The sequence below is a fragment of the Chiloscyllium plagiosum genome, unplaced genomic scaffold (genome assembly GCF_037043375.1).
Source record: "Chiloscyllium plagiosum isolate Xiang-an unplaced genomic scaffold, Cpla_swu_hap1 HiC_scaffold_1, whole genome shotgun sequence".
Lineage (NCBI taxonomy): Eukaryota > Metazoa > Chordata > Chondrichthyes > Orectolobiformes > Hemiscylliidae > Chiloscyllium > Chiloscyllium plagiosum.
In genome coordinates, this window is record NW_028270139.1 from 91,223,439 (window position 1) to 91,242,487 (window position 19,049).

The 19,049-nt window shown below is 41.3% G+C and overlaps 1 protein-coding gene across 7 annotated transcripts in view; it reads left to right on the forward strand.

The window, feature by feature from the left end:
• The window catches only part of pde4d (phosphodiesterase 4D, cAMP-specific), a 1,351,522-nt gene that overhangs the window by 936,183 nt on the left and 396,290 nt on the right, over nucleotides 1–19,049 (forward strand). The window contains exon 1 of one of the 7 annotated variants that reach the window (XM_043689240.2): nucleotides 1,817–2,049. The exons of the other annotated variants lie outside the window; for them this stretch is intronic. Coding sequence (XP_043545175.1) covers nucleotides 1,922–2,049 — 128 coding nt within the window. The 5' untranslated portion in view covers nucleotides 1,817–1,921. Of the gene's footprint in view, nucleotides 1–1,816; nucleotides 2,050–19,049 lie in introns of those variants that run through there. 7 annotated transcript variants of the gene reach the window in all.

Below are 19,049 nucleotides of genomic sequence, written 5' to 3' on the forward strand. Positions count from 1 at the left end.
TCAATCAAGTAGTTTCTTACTCTTTGAAATCCCAGCAGATACAAACTGAATCTGTCGAAAGTCTCCACATATATCAACCCACCCCCATTCTAGCAATTCGAGTAACAAACCTTCTCTGAACTTCCAGTGCATTTATATCCTTCCTACATACTGTTTAGCAATGACCAACACTCACATGTTGAGTCCTCTTTAAATATTTATAGAAGCTCTTACTTTTTTTATATATTTCTAGCTAGCTTTCTTTCATATCCCCTCTTTAGGCTGTTATGCACCTGGACAGTATGCTTTCAATGGTACATCTGTAGAAGTTAGTGAGCTGAAAGTTCTACAGCATTATGTAGACCATCTATTGCAGAGGAAAACAATACACTTGTAGCTGGCAAAGTTTTCAGAACTTATCTAACAATGTGCTTGTGAAATAAACTGATTGCTTAATCTACCTCTTGGAGGGTGGTGTTGGCTTGTGAGATGTCAGAATAATGAATTTCTGTCCATAGAGATACTACCTGTTTCTCCTGGATCTTCTGCTTCTGGGTGGTATTTGCATTGCACACTGGTAATTTGATCTGCCTTATCAATGCACCTCATGATTTTGTAAACCTCTGTAACGTCACTCCTCAACCTCCTATGCTCCAGTGAAAAACATCCTAGCATATCCAGCTTTCAAAATTCCTTAATCTTTTACGTTACATTTCACTCATGGAAATGCAAGACCGATAGGTGATTAAGGCAACATTAATTGCAAATGGAGTTTGTTAGGCTCAATCACCCATCTGCAATTAGTGGCGTGATCATAACTGCAAGTAGGTGGGTATTGCTTAGAACTTAGTAGGTGGCTCAAAGTGCTTCACGTGAACATAAGGAAAAAGTGGATGGAAATCAATGATGGAAATGTCATAAAGGTGACCAAAATCTATTCAAGAGATAATTTAAAGATCGTCTTAAAGAAAGATGGGAGGTGATTGGGTTTAGGAAGAAATATAGGGTGTGTTTGATGGTAGCAGTACCAGGGGTGGAGCTAATGGAGATTGGAAGCAGCTGTATTTGATTGGAATAACAAAGTTCAGTGAGCAACGGTGTGTTGCTGTATCATTTAAACAGGAAACAAGAATTTTAACTTGGAGGCGCTGAAGCATAGGGTTTCAATATAGGTCAGCAGTGATTAGTGTTGTGTAATCTGACTTGTAAAGGAATATTGCATAAATTAATTTGTGGAAGCTGGATCTTGACCAGGAAACCATCAGAATAATTGACAAAAGTAAATAGAAAATGCTGCGGATGCTGGAAATTTGAAACCACTGCAGAGGACGCTAGAGAAACTCAGCAGGTCTGGTAGCATCTGTGGAGAGAGAAACAGAGTCAATAACTTGAAACTGATATGCTTCTTCTTCAGAACTGAAATGTGTAGGCACACTGGTATTGATACTGATAATAATAGTGGTACTGGACTCCATCCTTTATGGTACAATGTACAGCTTAAAATCATTAACTGAAAATAATTGCTACTTCTCAATTTTGCTGCTTCTGTTAAATGAAACCATATGATTCCAGAAGAAATTTATAGATTTTGCAGTTTGCATTGATGGTATTTCAAAATGTGGTCATTTTGACTAATCACTCCCTTCCGTCAGGAAGGCTTAAACTCGACCTACGCTGTTAGTGAGCTATTAGTGCATTTCCTGAGAGAAAGCAAGATAGCAAATACAAACAGCAGCACGGCATCGCACTTACAAACTGAATCAGCTGGAAGGGGAGTGTGCTTCTAACAGTGAGATATCAGCATTGCGAAAATGTCCTCAGTTCAATAAATGATAGTTGAGTAATACGGAGAAAAAAAGCTGAGCACAGGTTTTAAAAGGACAGTTTTGTTATGAAGGAACATGAAACCAATGGTTATGTAGCTGTACTGTGAGAATGAAAAATGAGTCTGCCAACAAGCTGTGAATGTTTCCCATCTCTGGAGAAATTGGCTCGGTACAGGAGTGCCTATCTTCATGGATCACCATACGCCATTAATAAGCCTATTGACATCAAGCACCAACGCTTATGGTAACATTTCCAATTTTTATTTGACCATGTGCTCAGTTAATATTAGTGTGATAGATGCACACAAAGTTTCGTAGAGAATTGTACATATGCAGGTTTCTGTTTTATTTAATGCAACAGCTGTTTCCCACTCTGTATAATAAATAACTTTTCATATGTCACATAAAAGATAATTGGAATCTTCTTACTTTAATTTTACAGCATTTGAGTATTAAGACAGTTTTTTATATTAGCCTGAATTTGAGACTAAGGTTACATTGTTTTTCTCCAGACAACATATGCTTCCTAACGCGGTGATTAATAGCAAAGATCTATTTACAATAACATGGATGTCATCAGATTGGATCATTGAAGAATGGATAATAAAGTGATGGATTTCACATTTGACAAAACAAAATATTAACCAAAATGAAGTATTTTCCATCTGTTAAACTGTAGTATTGAATTAATTGCCAGATTGCAGTGTACTCGCTTTGAATTATCCGTTGAAAATCTGTCATGTTTCTGGTTGTTGTACGTAATGTTCAAGATGAAACTGGTCAAAGTACAATTTGTCAACAGAAATGTTACGCAGTTGTGACATTTCTACACTCAAAAAAAGCAGATAACTATGTGAACTGAAATCTAGCTGAATGGTGTGTGTACCGTTTATCTGGACTGATAGAGGACAGCATTTTGAACTGACAGGATTGTGAGTTCAGGTCCCAGGTTCTGCTAATATTTATAATTTGCCTACTCAAATTGTATTCAAAATGCTGCTTCCCAAATAGGATTGAATTCTGTTGTCTGATAACACTGGAGTGAAGGGGGAAGGTAGTTTGGCAGATACAGTTCTACCCATTCCCTCCTTAACCTGTGATGAGTAAATTTGCCAATCTTGAGGGAGAAATTAATAGTTTAGATTGTCAAATGTTTCCACATTTCTGCTAAGACTTGCCTGTGGTTGTGGCTGGGTTGCTGAAAGTTGAAGTGTTCAGGAAACAACAAAATTTATCAGTGGAGTACTGCAATAAACAAATAGCTTAGTAGGCAAGTACAAATCAAAGGGATAAAGAAGTTCTGATTTTACTATGTACTGATTTGCTAGTCTAAACCCAAATAGCATAAGGATGATACAACTGGTCTCAATCTTAGGGAAGGATAACATTGGCTGGATGTCATATTATTATTATCCCATGATCCCTGCTGCACCAAAATAAGACAGGTAGAATTGTTTTATCCTATAGATCACGCACAATTTCGGGATTCACCCAAGTCGATATGACATGTAAGAGAGCAATTTATGATCATATGTCATTCCCCAGCAGTAGTTTCTACTTCAGATGAGGAAGTTGGAGGACAAGTGGAGTAAATCTGATTTCTGAGTATTAGAAAATAGGTGTATTTAAAAAAATACTTAACTAATCCAGATGAGTAAACACAATCTTTTTAACGCATAAGGTGGAAAGATTTAAGTAAGAAAGAAAACTATTTTTCTCATTTAGTCCATAATCACTAATTGTAATCTGTTGAGCAAATGTTTTCTCACAATATTAAGTAATATAAATCTAAATATTAAGAATATTAAGAATACAGTAATGCTGTGTCTCAATTCCTTGAACAAGTAATCCATACATGTGGAAGGAGAATTCATGTAATCCCACCATGGCAATGTGAACATTTGAATTCAAATATAGCCTGTATATGATTACAATTTTCCATAAATGTGATTGACTATTAGCTAGCCTCTGAATTGGTCTTGCATGTTACTCAGTTGAACCAAACCATTCTGCAGTGCTTGAGGTTGAAGGCACGTTACCACCACCTTCAGAGGACAGTCAGTGAAGGGACTTTTCACTGATGTTTGTGTTCAAGAATGAATTGAAAGAAACAAGACAGTTCGTAGACATGTTTTACATCATTTTTGAAGAGATTTTTATTGTTAGATGCCATCCATTAGATATCCCCATCCTAATATCTTATCACTGTAAGATATTAATTCTCAGCCTATCTGTATCAGAGCAATTTGACCTTTCTCTGGTTCTGAATCTGTTATATTTGCAGCAGATAATGTGTCTTGATATCTGGTGATTGTATTTATGGCACTCTATCTATGTCAAATCTAATTTACACATTTCTGAAGAGTGCTTTTCTCCATAGAAAGTTAAGTCCTTTGTGATCACTATTTATACGACTATTTGTTCATGTTCCCCTGATTTCAACTTATTGAAAATATGACTTTTTAAACTTAAGATCTGAATGAATAAGTAATCTTAATAAATTATTTATATTGTTACGTGACTGGACTAGAAACATCGCCTCTTTAACAAACAACTGGATATTTTTCATTTTCGAGTTTTTGTAGGCGACCCAGGGTGAGATGGATGCTGATGATAGGTCTACATATTTCCTTTGAGTATTGTCTGTGTAACTAAAACAAAAAGTTGCCAGTTCCCCATCAATGAGTGTCTAATTTCAACCACATTGTCAGAAATGCAACAGAGAGAGACTAGTTTCGATTTTGTGATAACAATCATTACCATCACCATCATTAGTTGTCTGAAACTAACAACAGCGTTTGAGTCTGCACATGAGCTGAATAATTCAGAAATTCCGGATCTGATTTGCTGATACTTGGCTTCTTCAGAGGATGAGCTGTCAAAGCATCTGCAGCATGAAATAGATAGAACATCTTATTAAGAGACAAGAACTTCCATTCTGCTTTTAATGTACAGCCCTAATTACCCTTGAATAGGTGTTAATGATCTGCCTTCCTATACAACTGCAGTCAATGTCGTGAAGGTACTCTCACAGTTCTGCGAAGGAGGGGCCGGGGGGGGTGAGCAGGATTTCGATTAATGGATATTGAAGGAAGGATGATGCGTTTCCAAGTAAGAATGTTCTCTGAGCTGCAAGAAATGTTGCAGGCGATATTGTTCTAATGTACCTGCTGCCTTCTCCATGATAAAGGTTACAGGTTTGGAAAGTGCTGTTGAGGAAACTAATACTATGAATAGTCCTGAATATTGTGCAATCAACAGTGAACATCACAGCATCTGACATTCCGACAGAGGGAAGCTCACTGGTGAAGTCATTGATAGTTGAGCCTACGACAAAACCGCGAGGAATTCTGTTGCAATGTCCCAGTGCTGAGATGATTGGCCTCCAACAACAACAGTCATCTCAAACAAAAAACAGAAAAGCTGGAGAAACTCAGCAGATATGGCAGCATATGTAGAGAGAAAGCAGAGTCAATGTTTGAGTCCAGTGACCTTTCTTCACAGCTGCAGTCATCTTTCTTTGTACCAGGCATAACCCCAGCTAATGGCACATGTCCCTCTGCTTACAATTGACCTCATTTTACCAGGAAATCTTGACACATTTTTGGTCAAATGGTAGTTTGATGTCAAGGACAGAAACACTCATTTCTGGAATTCAGCTCTACTGTTCATGTTTGGACCAAGACTGTAATGGATCTTGCATGCAACATGAGCATTGGTAAGCAGGTTTGGGTGGGGAAGTACGACTTGAAATCACTGCCGACAATACCTTTCATCACTTCACTTTGCTGATGGGCTAACTGCAGCTCTTCCTGCTTGTTGTGAAGAGGACACAGTTGGCTAACTTTCCACATTGTGGGATATTTGCCAGTGCCGTAGCTGTACTGAACAACTTAGTTAGCAATGTGGTTAGCTCTGGAGCGAAAGCCTTCCAAACTGTCCCTGAGCTGTTGCTAAGGCTTAAACCTTTGCTGCGTCCATCGTGCTCGCCCATTTCTCTCAGTATAAATCGGTGTGAATCAAATGTCTGAAGGCTGACTTTTGTGATGACAGGGACCTCTAGAGGAAATCAAGATAGATAATTCATTCAGTATATCTACTTATAGATGGTTATAATTACTTAAACTTTTATATTTTGAAGTTACAAGCAATAATCCCCCATCTTTGAGGGTGAGGATATTAATAGAGCTTTCTACTTCCTTTTTATGATTAAATAGGTCCACAGCATTTATAAAAGAATGAGTCAGGATTGCTGAAATTATATTTGATCTTTTCATCATAGCAATGTTTAGCTTTCTCTGTTGCCTACTGCTTTTACTGATCTGTTTTCAGTTGGTTAACATTTCACTTTTGGTACAGCTCAGTTGATCCTGGCATGCTGTCTACATTCCTCACTGAACCACATGCATTAATTTTACTGTGACACAACAAAAATGTTATTTGTAATTACTGTTATCACAGAGCAGCTACTTGGATGGAATTTATTTTGCTTTCCAGCAGCTTTCAGTCCTCATTATTTGGAATTAAAGAGCTTAAATGAAAACTTTATTGCTGAGAATTTATTAACTAAAAGCAAAAGTTGACCAATGTTTTTGTCCTCTTCACAACATAATTTGAGCAATTGTTCCTATTTTACGGTTTGCCATGTCCTTTATTATGTATCTTCGAGCATTTTGGTTGCCTGGAAGATTCTAATACCTCAGGATTGATATAATAGTGGTCATGAAATTTTAAAGGCAATTCATCAATCTATTCTGGTCCACCCGGATACAGCCCCAAACCTTGATGCAGCACTTGAATGTAGTCAAACCTGAACTGCCCTCAACCCCTCCAATTCCTTATTGTGATTTATATTCCTCTTTCAAAGCATCAAGATATCGAAGAAACATGCAATTCAACCTGCTTGTTTTTCATAATTATAAACAACTTTGCTCCTGTCCTATGTTTCCATTCTTATACTTGACAGTCAGAGATAGTGCTTTTCAATAACACAAGCAGAGCTAGTTTTTTATTTCCATGATTGTACCTGAGCAGAAAAACAAAATGTTGACACATTGTGGTGCTTCATTGCAGTGTCTTGACTCACAACTTACCTTTTATTTATTTATATAAATTAATTCACATGATGAGGGCGTTGCTGGCTAGGCCAGTATTTATTGCCCATCCCAAACTGTCCAGAGTGGCAGTTAAAATTCAACCACATTGTTGTCACATGTAAGCCAGACCAGGTGAGGATGGCAGTTTCCTTCCTTAATAGACATTAGTGAACCAGATGGGTTTCCCAGCAATCAACAACAGATTCATGGTCATCATTAGATTCTTAATTCTGTATTTGTATTGAATTCAAATCCGACTTTCTGCCACGGCAGGATTCAAACCCAGGTCCCCAGAATATTATCTGGTCTCTGGGTTAACAGACCAGTGATATTACCATTAGGTCATCACCTCCTCTTTATAAATATACTATAGCTATCATTCATTATCATGCAGACTTCAACACAGCAAACCTGCGTAACCTTCACTTAGAGAATTTAAAGGTTTTATGCTCCACATCTCTCATTCACCCCCGTTTCGCTTCTTCTATTTCTCAATGTCCTCCAGGTTCTGCAACTGGGGTAGGGGGCACCTGCTTGGCAGTCAAGCCTATTAGCCCTATAAGTTTACCCAGGTGACTCTGGGCACTTGTGGCTGGACAGGCCAGACATGCTGAGGTTCTTCTTCTCAAATGCAAGTGGATCCTCCTTGGTACGAACTGCCATGAGTCAAAGGAGGTCAGGGGTCGTGGTGAGGCAGGGTTAATGGCGTTGTGGGGGAGTGATTTGACAGCCAGTGAGAGGTGTTGTGTGTAACATTGAGAATGGCAGAATGTGGATCTTGGTGGAAGGTGCAGTAACAAACGTAAATTTAGTGTGAAGAAGCAGATTGTGACCCTTGCCCCAGCTGTTCCTCCGAACCATGGAAATGGCACTGCCCTAAGTAGTGACCTCAGAATCAGCTGGGAGGGTCTAGTGGTGTGGTCTCCTCTGCCAGTCCTCTGCACCACCCCCTCAATTAGGAACTCCAGATTCCTGTCAGGGAATCATGTGCCATCTTCCCCATCTTCGACACCATCCAATTTTACTTCTTAATGAGCAGGGCAGCTTCTGAATGCCAGTGCTTACCCAGACACAGAGTTCTTGTAAAAGTTTCTATCACTGAAAGCGATGTTAGTTTAAGCGCAGATACCCAGTGGGTGATGAGTTGTTCTGGGAACAGCACATGATAACATGGGCCCACAAGCCAATATGAGGACTGTGATATGGGCTGGGTAGGTAGTTAATGAGGTGAGTTTGGTGGGACATAATGAGGAATCGCACTCAGTCTCATGGTAGAATTCCTTTAAAGCAAAACTTGCGCAATTCAGACTAAGCTAAAGAAAGATTCAACGTGTTATTTTTTTTTAAATGCTAAGTTTTGTTTTCGAGTGAGAAATTCCACATATTTCCTTGATTACATCACAGTTTCTTGGAGATTTGTGTGACCTTGATTTCAAACTGACAGGAAAATCTGTGCTCTTTAAATTGCTGAATCCCTGTCAGAACTTGTTATGTTTTTACCAACTTGAAATAAGGCATGGAAGGATAAAGAAACCAAGATGCAAAGACAAAAGTCCTTGAAAATCTGAGTGAAAGTGAGTGGAACTGTTGAAAAGTTCAGTGGTGTTTGTGTGTTTAAAAAGGCACAAGGACAAACAGGGAAGGACAAGAATTGTACAAGACAAATTTGTAGGTGTTCCATTACAGAGAGAGCAGGCACACGTGGAAATATTTAGGACAGAGATATTTGTGTCTTTTTAAGTGAAGAAGCAGAAGAAAGTTTACTGTTCTGGGGAAGGCTGCAAGATATTACAGTAGGTTTTTTGAATTGCTTCAGTAAAGCTTTAGCACAGATGGTCTAAATCTTATCTTTTCTGGCCAGTTGTCAGTTTCATCACATTTTTGAAGGGTTTTTTGCTTCGAGGCCTAGCGAGATCTCCTACCATATGTTTCAAACTTACCTCATTAAACTCCTTCAGTCGTAGTTGCTGTATGCCCTCAAATGCAGCTTTGTACTTGCCAAGCTTCCTGCAAGTGGATGGGAGGGATGCTCTGAAGATGCTGAAAAGATGGCAATTATCAGATATCTGTGGGCCGCCAAGCTTGTTTGTGGCTGGTGCCCATAGATCATGCCCATAGATTAGCACTGTCTGCTGAAGCCACTGTGTTTTCCATCTTGAGAATTCTCAGGGTCTAGGTTGTCAGGTGAGTTTGATAAGACAGGAAGCTGCGTGTTAATAAACAACGATCCCTCTAAATTGGCAATTCACTGCTGCCCAGCGTCAGTTCACCTTGACACCCAACAGTTCCATAAAAGATTCACAAAAGGGTTTTGTATAACAGTGCCATAAATTCTGTGTCCGTACACTCCAGTCCTCCAGATTTGAAAATCAGCATTCTATCAAAAACCGAAAGAACTGCGAACGCTGTAAATCAGAAACAAAACCAGAAGTTGTTGGAAAAGTTCAGAAAGCCTGGCAGCATCCGTGAAGAGAAATCAGAGTCAACGTTTCAGGTCCAGTGACCTTTTCAGAGGTGCCGAGCTTTTCTAGCAACTTCTGTTTTTGTTTCAGCATTTTATTAGCCTTCTCTGCACCTTTTCGTGACATTTTAAAGATCGATGCACTGGACACTCCACGGTTCTTTGGACGTCCACGATATTTAACATCATATGACCTGAAAAGTACCCTGACCTATCCTTTTTCAGTCCAAAATGAATAACTTCACACTTGCTCTCATTGAAACTCATCTGCCACAATTTGCCCATTGACCCAGTCTGTTACTATCCTTTTGTAATTTTATGCTACCTCCTACACTGTCCCCAATGTCTGCATTTGTTGATTGGCATATTGATATCCCAGAATAATAAAGGGGTGCAAAATTGTGTCACTTCTTTATCCTTTATAGAACTTCCATCCAATAAAGTTAAATAAGGAGCTCTTAACCCATGCAGAGGTGTTATTTTAAGCTGCTTAGAACAGCTGACCTCCAGTCACAAGCTGCACATAGAGATGATACAAAAGGTAGACTATGGTGTACTATTGGCTACTGTGATTGAATATTTATTTAGTGAGTCACTGAGCATTTGAGATAAGTACAGTACACAGCAACAGTTGTAGCTTTAATAAGAAGAGTAACTGCTATGCAACATGTTTTGGTTATAGAATGAACAGCTGTGAAACTGTTATTAATGAATACCTAACAGGACTTTCAAATGTACATTGTCTTTTATCAGAAATAAGAGGTTTTGCACAGGATCTAAAACAAGAACCTGGGTAGTAGTCAAATTCATTAACATCCATCAAATGGGATGCGATGGCCTGAGGGTATTATCACTTGGCTATTAATCCAGAAACTCGGTAAATATTTTGGGGACAAGGGTTTGAATCCTGCCATGGCAGATGGTGGAATTTGAATTCAATCTTAAAACATCTGGGATTAAGAATCTACTGATGACCATGAAACCATTGTTATTTGTCATGTTCACTAATGTCCTTCAGGGAAGGAAATCTGCCATCTTTACTTAGTCTGGCCTCCATGTGACTCCAGGGCCATAGCAATGTGGCTGACTCTCAATTGTCCTCTGAACTGGCCTGGAAAGCCATTTAATGTACTAATCGCTACAAAATCTCAAAGAAAAGAAACCACACAGATTACCTGGAATTGACCTAGGCTGAAGACCATCGGAAAAGACAATGGCAGAAACAGCCCTGTCGACTCTGCAAAATCCTCCTCATTAACATCTGGGGGCTCGGGCCAAAATTGGGAGAGCTGTGGGACAACCTGACATCATCTTTAAGGTATGATTCTGTGAGTGTGACTATGTCCCAGATGCCACCATCACCATGCCTGGATATATCCCATCGTATCGGCAAGACAGACCCAGCAGAGATGGTGGCACAGTGGTATGCATTCAGGAGGGAGTTGCCCTGGAAGTCCTCAGCATTGACTCCAGACCTCATGAAGTCTCATGGCTTCAGGTTAAACGTGGTCAAAGAAACATGTTGATTACCACATAATGTCCTCTCTCAGCTGACGAATTGGTACTCCTCCATGTTGAATAGCACATCGAGGAAGCAAATGCACAAAATGTACTCTGAGAGGGGGATTTCAATGTTCACCACAAAGAGTGGCTCGGCAACAGTCCTACTGATCAGACTGGTCGAGTGCTAAAGGACATAGCTGCTAGACTGGGTCTGCGGCAGGTGGTGAGGAACCAACAAGAGGGCAAACTTATTTGACCTCATCTTTACAATCTGCTGCTGCAGATGCATCTGTCCATGACAGTTTCGGTAAGAGTGACCACTGCACCACGAAGTCCTGTCTTCACATTGAGAATAACCTCCATCGTGATGTGTGGCACTATCACCATGCTAATGGGGCACACTTCGAACGGATCTAACCACTCAGGATTGCACACCCATAAGGTGCTGTGGAACATCAGCAGCAGCAGAATTGTACTCCAGCACAATCTGTAAGCTCATGGCTCAGCATAGCCCCACTCAACCATTACCATCAAGCCAGGGGATCAACCTTGGTTCAATGGAGAGTGCAGGAGGGTGTGCCAGAAGCAGCACCAGGTTTACCTAAGAATGAGACGTTAACCTGGTGAAGCTACCAAATAGGCCTACATGCATACAAGAAAGCATAAATAACTGATAGACAGAGCTAAGCAATCCCACAACCAATGAATCAGATCTAAACTCTTCAGTCCTGCCATATCTAGTTTTGAACAGTTAAACAACTCACTGGAGGAAGATCCTCATCCTCAATGATGGAAGAGTCCAGCACATCACTGCAGAAAACAAGGATGAAGCTTTTGCAGTAGTTTTCAACCAGAAGTTCCAAGTGGACAATCTATCTCAGTCTCATCTAGTGGTCCCCAGCATTAGAGGTACCAGTCTTCAGCCAATTCAATGCACTCCACATGATATCAAGAAATGGTGGATGATACTAGGTCCTGCAAAAGCTGTGAGGAGAAAGTGAGGTCTGCAGATGCTGGAGATCAGAGCTGAAAATGTGTTGCTGGAAAAGCGCAGCAGGTCAGGCAGCATCCAGGGAACAGGAGAATCGACATTTCGGGCATAAGCCTCCTGAAGAAGGGCTTATGCCCGAAACGTCGATTCTCCTGTTCCCTGGATGCTGCCTGACCTGCTGCGCTTTTCCAGCAACACATTTTCAGCCCTGCAAAAGCTGTGCACCCCGATAACATTCTGGCAATAGTACTTCAGGCTTATGCTTTCAGAACTTGCCACTCCCCTAGACAAACTGTTGCAGTACTGTTGCAAACTGTTATAACACTGGCATCTACCCGACAATGTGGAAAATTACCCAAGTAACATCTGTACATAAAATGCAGGACAAATCCAATCCAGTGAATTACTGCCCCATCTATCTACTCTTGATCATCAGTAAAGTGATGGGAGGTGACATCAACAGTACTATTAGCAGCACCTGCTCAGCAATAACCTGCTCAGTGAGGCCCAGTTTGGGTTCCACCAGGGCCACTCAGCTCCTGACCACATTACAGCCTTGGTTCACACATGGACAAAAGAGCTGAATTCCAGAGGTGAGGTGAGAGTGACCGCCTTTGACATTAAATGCGCATTTGACTGAGTGTGGCATCAAAGAGCCCTAACAAAATTGGAATCAATGAATATCAGCGGGCAAACTTCTGCTGGCTGGAGTCATACCATAGGAAGATGGTTGTGACTTTTGAAGGTCAGTCATCTCAGCTCCAGGACATCTCTGCAGGAGTTCCTCAGGACAGTGTTCTAGACTCAATCTTCTTCAACAATGACATTTCTTCCATCATAAGGGGATATTCATCGATGATTGCACAATGTTCAGCACCATTTATAACTCCTCAGATACTGAAGCAGCCCATCTTCAAACTTGGGTGGCACGGTGGCACAGTGGTTAGCACTGCTGCCTCACAGTGCCAGAGACCTGGGTTCAATTCCCGCCTCAGGCAACTGTCTGTGTGGAGTTTCCTCCGGGTGCTCCGATTTCCTCCCACAGTCCAAAAAATGTGCAGGTTAGGTGAATTGGCCATGCTAAATTGCCCGCAGTGTTAGGTGAAGGGGTGAATGTAAGGGAATGGGTCTGGGTGGGTTGCTCTTCGGAGGGTCGATGTGGACTTGTTGGGCCAAAGGGCCTGGTTCCACACTGTAAGTAATCTAATCTAATCTTTAACAAGATCTGGACAATATCCAGGCTTGGGCTACCAAGTGGCAAGCAACATTCGCACCAGACAAATGCCAGACAATAACGATCACCAATAAGAGACAACCTAACCACTGCGCCTGTTCATTCAATGGTGTTACGATCACTGAATCCCCACTACCAATATCTTGGGGGTTATCATTAACCAGAAACTGAACTAGACTCGCCACATAAATGCAGTGGCTACAGGAGGAGGTCAGAGGCTGGGAATACTCCAGTGAGTATCTCATCTCCTGACTCCCCAAAGCCTATCTGTCATCTACAAGGCACAAAGCAGGAGTGTGATGGAGTACTTCCCACTTGCCTGGATGAGTGCAGCTCCAACAACCCACAAGAAGCTTGACATCATCCAGGACAAAGTAGCCTGTTTGACTGGCACCACATCCACGAACGTCGACTCCTTCCACCAATGGCACTCAATAACAGCAACACCAACCAGGACAAAGCATCCAGGTGCTGCATCCACAAGCATCCACCCCCTCCACTGCTGACGCTCAGTACCACCAGTACGTAATATCCACAAGATGCACTGCAGAAATTTACCAAAGATCCTCAGACAGTACCTTCCAAACCCACTAACACTTCCATCTAGAAGGACAAGGGCAGCAGTTTTTGGAAACATCGCTGCCCGTAAGTTCACCTCCAAACCACTCACCATCCTGACTTGGAAATGTATTGCCATTCCTTCACTGTCAAAAGTCTAAATTAGAGTGGTGCTGGAAAAGCACAGCAGTTCAGGCAGCATCCGAGGAGCAGTAAAATCGATGTTTCGGGCAAAAGCCCTTTATCAGGAATCATACCTTCACTGTCAAAATCCTGGAATTCTCTCACTAAGGGGATTGTAGGTTAATCCACAGCAGGTGGACTGCAGCAGTTCAAGAAAGCAGCTCACCACCACCTTCTCAAGGGCAACTAGGGACAGGCAATAAATGCTAGCGAACCAGCGCGCTCACATTCCCCAAATGAAGACAGAAAAGCTACATTTTCCATACTTAATGAGAATTTGTTTTGGCAACCTTGCCCTATTGAATAATTTATTCATTGTCTGTGGAATTTCTGTTATTATATTTACTATAAACTGAAAAGGTATGCATCATTGTTGGTATGGTTACAATTAATAATCATAAATTGAGAAATGTTCTATGTAATGGCCTAGTCTCAAACTCTGCTGATGTACCTGTAAGCCATTGTGCTCTGTACATGTTAATTTACTGTTGTTATGTTGACAGTGGTACTCTCTTATATGAATTGTAGAGAACCTTCTATGGCAAGTATACTGCTCATTTAAAGCAACTATGATAGGACCAGAGATGATGGGCAAGTGGGATGTGAAGTAGCAGATGGAGTTTAATTTAGATAAATGTGAGGTGCAGCATTTTGGGAAAGTAAATCTTAGCAGGACTTATACACTTAATGGTAAGGTCCTAGGAGGTGTTGCTAAACAAAGAGACCTTGGAATGCAGGTTCATAGCTCATTGAAAGTGGAGTCACAGGTAGATAGGATAGTGAAGAAGGTGTTTGGTATGCTTTTCTTTCTTGATCACATTATTGAATACAGGAGTTGGGAGGTCATGTTGCGGCTGTACGGGACATTGGTTAGGCCACTGTTGGAATATGGCATGCAATTCTGGTCTCCTTCCTATCAGAAAGATGTTGTGAAACTTGAAAGGGTTCAGAAAATATTTACAAGGATGTTGGCAGGATTGGAGGATTTGAGCTACAGGGTGAGGTTGAATAGGTTAGGCCTGTTTTTCCTGGAGCATCAGAGGCTGAGGGGCATGGATAGGATAAATAGACAAAGTCTTTTCCCTGGGATGGGGGAGTCCAGAACTATAGATTTAGGGTGAGAGGGGAAAGGTATAAAAGAAATCTAAGGGACAACTTTTTCATGCAGAGAGTGGTATGTGTATGGAATGAGCTGCCAGAGGACGTGGTGGACGCTGGTACAATTGCAACATTTAAAAGGCATCTGGATGGGTATATGAATAGGAAGGGTTTGGAGTGAATTGGGTCAGGTTCCACCAGGTGGGGACTAGATTAGGTTGGGATATCTAGTCGATATGGATGAGTTAGACTGAATGGTTGTTTTGTGCTGTACATCTGTATGACTCAATGAGTATTCCTAATCTAATCTCAGGCAGTTGGTTACAAGCAGTGGTGGGCGGCACGTTGGCACAGTGATTAGCACTGCTGCCTTACAGCACCAGAGACCCGGATTCAGTTCCCGCCTCAGGCGACTCTCTGTGTGGAGTTTGCACATTCTCCCCCTGTCTGCATGGGTTTCCTCCGGGTGCTCCGGTTTCCTCCCACAATCCAAAAATGTGCAGGTTAGGTGGATTGGCCATGCTAAATTGCCCATAGTGTTAGGTGAAGGGGTAAATGTAGGGGAGTGGGTCTGGGTGGGTTGCACTTCGGCGGGTCGGTGTGGACTTGTTGGGCCGAAGGGCCTGTTTCCACACTGTAAGTGATCTAATCTAAAAAAAAATTATAGTGCCTAAGGATTATCAGTGTGTGCAGACTGATTTCAGCATCTTTTCATTTGGAATATAATGTGGCATAAAGAAGCAAGAACAATATGAGGAACTGAGTTTTATTCTGCTTTATACGGTTGTGAAACCATGTTTTATGAAACATTACTTTATGAATTTACCATGAATTTCGAGAAAGATTTTATCCACAGTCCAGTGACTTTAAATTACATTCAAAAAAGCTACATGTCTATATCCCTAATCCTCCTGTATTCCAAGACCATTAATTTGAATCCATACAACGACAAAACATCAGCAGGATCAATTGTTTTAAAGGATTATGAATGGAAACCATCTCCTATCCCATTTGTGAAGCATCACAGCAGATATCCAGTTATATGTCTGAGTAGAGACAAAACATTAGATAGAACATAGAATATAGAACAGTACAGCACAGGAACAGGCCCTTCAACCCTTTACGTCTGTGTCGACCATGATACTATTTTAAATTAATCCAATCTGCCTGCACATTGTCCATATCCCTCTATTCGCTGCCTGTTCATGTGTCTGTTTCAATACACCTGCTTCCACCACCTTACCTGCCACAAATTCCAGGCACCTCATGTGTAAAACACTTGCATTGCATATCTCCTTTGAACTTTCCTCTTCTCACCTTAACCCTATGTCCCCTAGTAATTGATGTTTCCATCCTGGAAATGAGACTTTGACTATCCACCCTATCCTTGCATCTCTGAATTTTATATACTTCTATCAGGTCGCCCTTCAGCCTCCGATGCTGTCGTGAAAACAATCCAAGGTTGTCCAGCCTCGCCTTATAGCAAATACACTCCAATCCAGGCAACATCGGGGTAAATCTCTTCTGCACCATCTCCAAATTCTCCACATTTCATCCTATAGTATGGTGACCAGAGCTGTGCACAATCCTCCAAATGTGGCCTGACCAGTCTTATACAGTTTAACCATGACTTGTTAACTTTTATACTCAATGCCCTGACTGATGAAGGCAAGAATATCACACACATTCTTTGCCACCTTAACCCCTAATGTTTCGACTTTCAGGGAACTATGCTCTTCCACCCCAAGGTCCCTCTGTACATCTATGATCCTAAGGATCCTGCCGTTTACTATATACTTTCCTCTTGCATTTTACCTATCTAAATGCATCAGCTCACATTTGTCCAGATCAAACCCCATCTGCCATTTCTCTGCCCAAATTTCCAACTGAGTTCTATCCTGCTGTAATTTTGAATAACCTTCCTCACAATCCCATAACTCTAACTCCCACAACTTTCATGTTATTGTCATATAGCACGGAAACAGACCCTTCAGTTCAACTAATCCATACCGAACATAATCCCAAACTAAACTAGTCCCATTTGCCTGCTCCTGGCCCATATCCCTCCAAATCTTTCCTATTCATGTATCCATCCAAATGTCTATCAAACGTAATTGTGTCCGCATCCACTACTTCCTCGAGAAGTTCGTTTCACACACAAACCACCCTCTGTTTAAAAAATTTGCCTCATGTCTTTCTAAAATCTCTCTCCTCCCAGCTTAAAAATGTGCCCTATCGTCTTGAAATTCCCCTTCTTAGGGAAAAGACAACTACTATCAACTCTACCTCTACCTCTTTTTATTTTATAAACTTTTATTAGGTCACCTCCCAACCTCCTACACTCTAGTGAAAATAGTCCTAGCCTATCCAGCCTTTCTTTATAACTCAAACCTTCCATACCCAGCAACATCCCGGTAAATCTCTTCAGAACCCTCTCCAGATGATGATGATATCCTTCCTATAAACTGAGAAACCAGAACTGGACACAGTATGCCAGAAGAGGCCTCACAAATGTCCTGTACAATCTCAACATGACCTCCCAATTCCTATACCCAAAGGACTGAGTAATGAAAGCAAGCGTACCAAACACCTTTTTAAACACCCTGTCTATATGTGATGCAAACTTTAAATAATTATGTACCTGTACCCCTTGATCCCTCGGTTCTACAACACAACCCAAGGCCCTTCCATTAATTATACAAGCCCTTCCATTGTTTATTGTTCCAAAATGCAATATTATCATTATCTAGGTTGAACTCCATCTTCTGTTTTTCAGCCCATTGAATCATTTGATCAAGACTTTTTTTAATCTTAGAAAATGTTCTTCACTGTGTACTGTGCCATAGATTTTGATGTCATTTGCAAACTTACTAATCTGACCACCAACATTTTCATCCAAGTCACTTAAATATATATATTACAAAGAGCAGAGGTCTCAGCACTGATCATTGCAGAACACCTTTGGTCACACATCTCCAGTCATAAAAACACTCCTCCACCTGTACCCTCTGCCTTTTATGGCCAAGCCAATTTTATATCCAATTCATCATGGATGCCAAGTGACTTAATCATCTGGACCAGCCTTCTATGAGATCCTTGTCAAATGTTTTAATAAAGTCTATGTAGGGCGGCACGGTGGCACAGTGGTTAGCACTGCTGCCTCACAGCGCCAGAGACCTGGGTTCAATTCCGCCTCAGGCGACTGACTGTGTGGAGTTTGCACGTTCTCCCCGTGTCTGCGTGGGTTTCCTCCGGGTGCTCCGGTTTCCTCCCACCATCCAAAGATGTGCAGGGTCAGGTGAATTGGCCATGCTAAATTGCCCGTAGTGTTAGGTAAGGGGTAAATGTAGGGGTATGGGTGGGTTTCGCTTCGGCGGGGCGGTGTGGACTTGTTGGGCCGAAGGGCCTGTTTCCACACTGTAATCTAATCTAAAAAAAAACAACATCCACTGCCTTACCCTCATCAATCATCTTTGTCACTTCGTCAATAAACTCAGTCAGGCTGTAATCACTTTGACAATTAAACTCTGACTATGGCAGGGATGTGTGAAGCTGTAATCAAACAGTATGAGCCAGACACTAAAAATTGCTCGTGAGCCTAAAGTGGCAACTTCAGAATCTCAACATTAAATGGCAACATCTTAATTTGTATGTTTGAATGTCATTGAAGCAAAGCTTATTGATACACCTCTTCCAATTCTTCTCTCATTGACCAAGAAACTATAAGGTGTACTTTCCTGTCCAGGAAATTGCATAGCCATTTTACGTGGAAATGTAAATCAAAGTGGGTACTGCAGCTTGCAGAATGCTCATCTCAGCCATCATACAACTGCTTCTTCACAATAATGTCCCTGCATGTTCATGGCCACCATCCTCCTCAACTCCTCAGGCACACGAGCCACCATTCTCATCAAATTCTCATGCTTACTCTTGGACATTAATCAAATTCTTCAACACTTCACTTTGGATTTTAGGGACACCTATGACTTGCGTGCTCCTGCCAGGTAGCCTTGCATGTGGAAGTTAATTGCCATTCCTCCTGTGCTGCTGAGAATCTGGCTTAATCTGGGACACAACACAGACTGGGCTGTAATTTGAGCCTGGTTGTCTTGGTCTGACA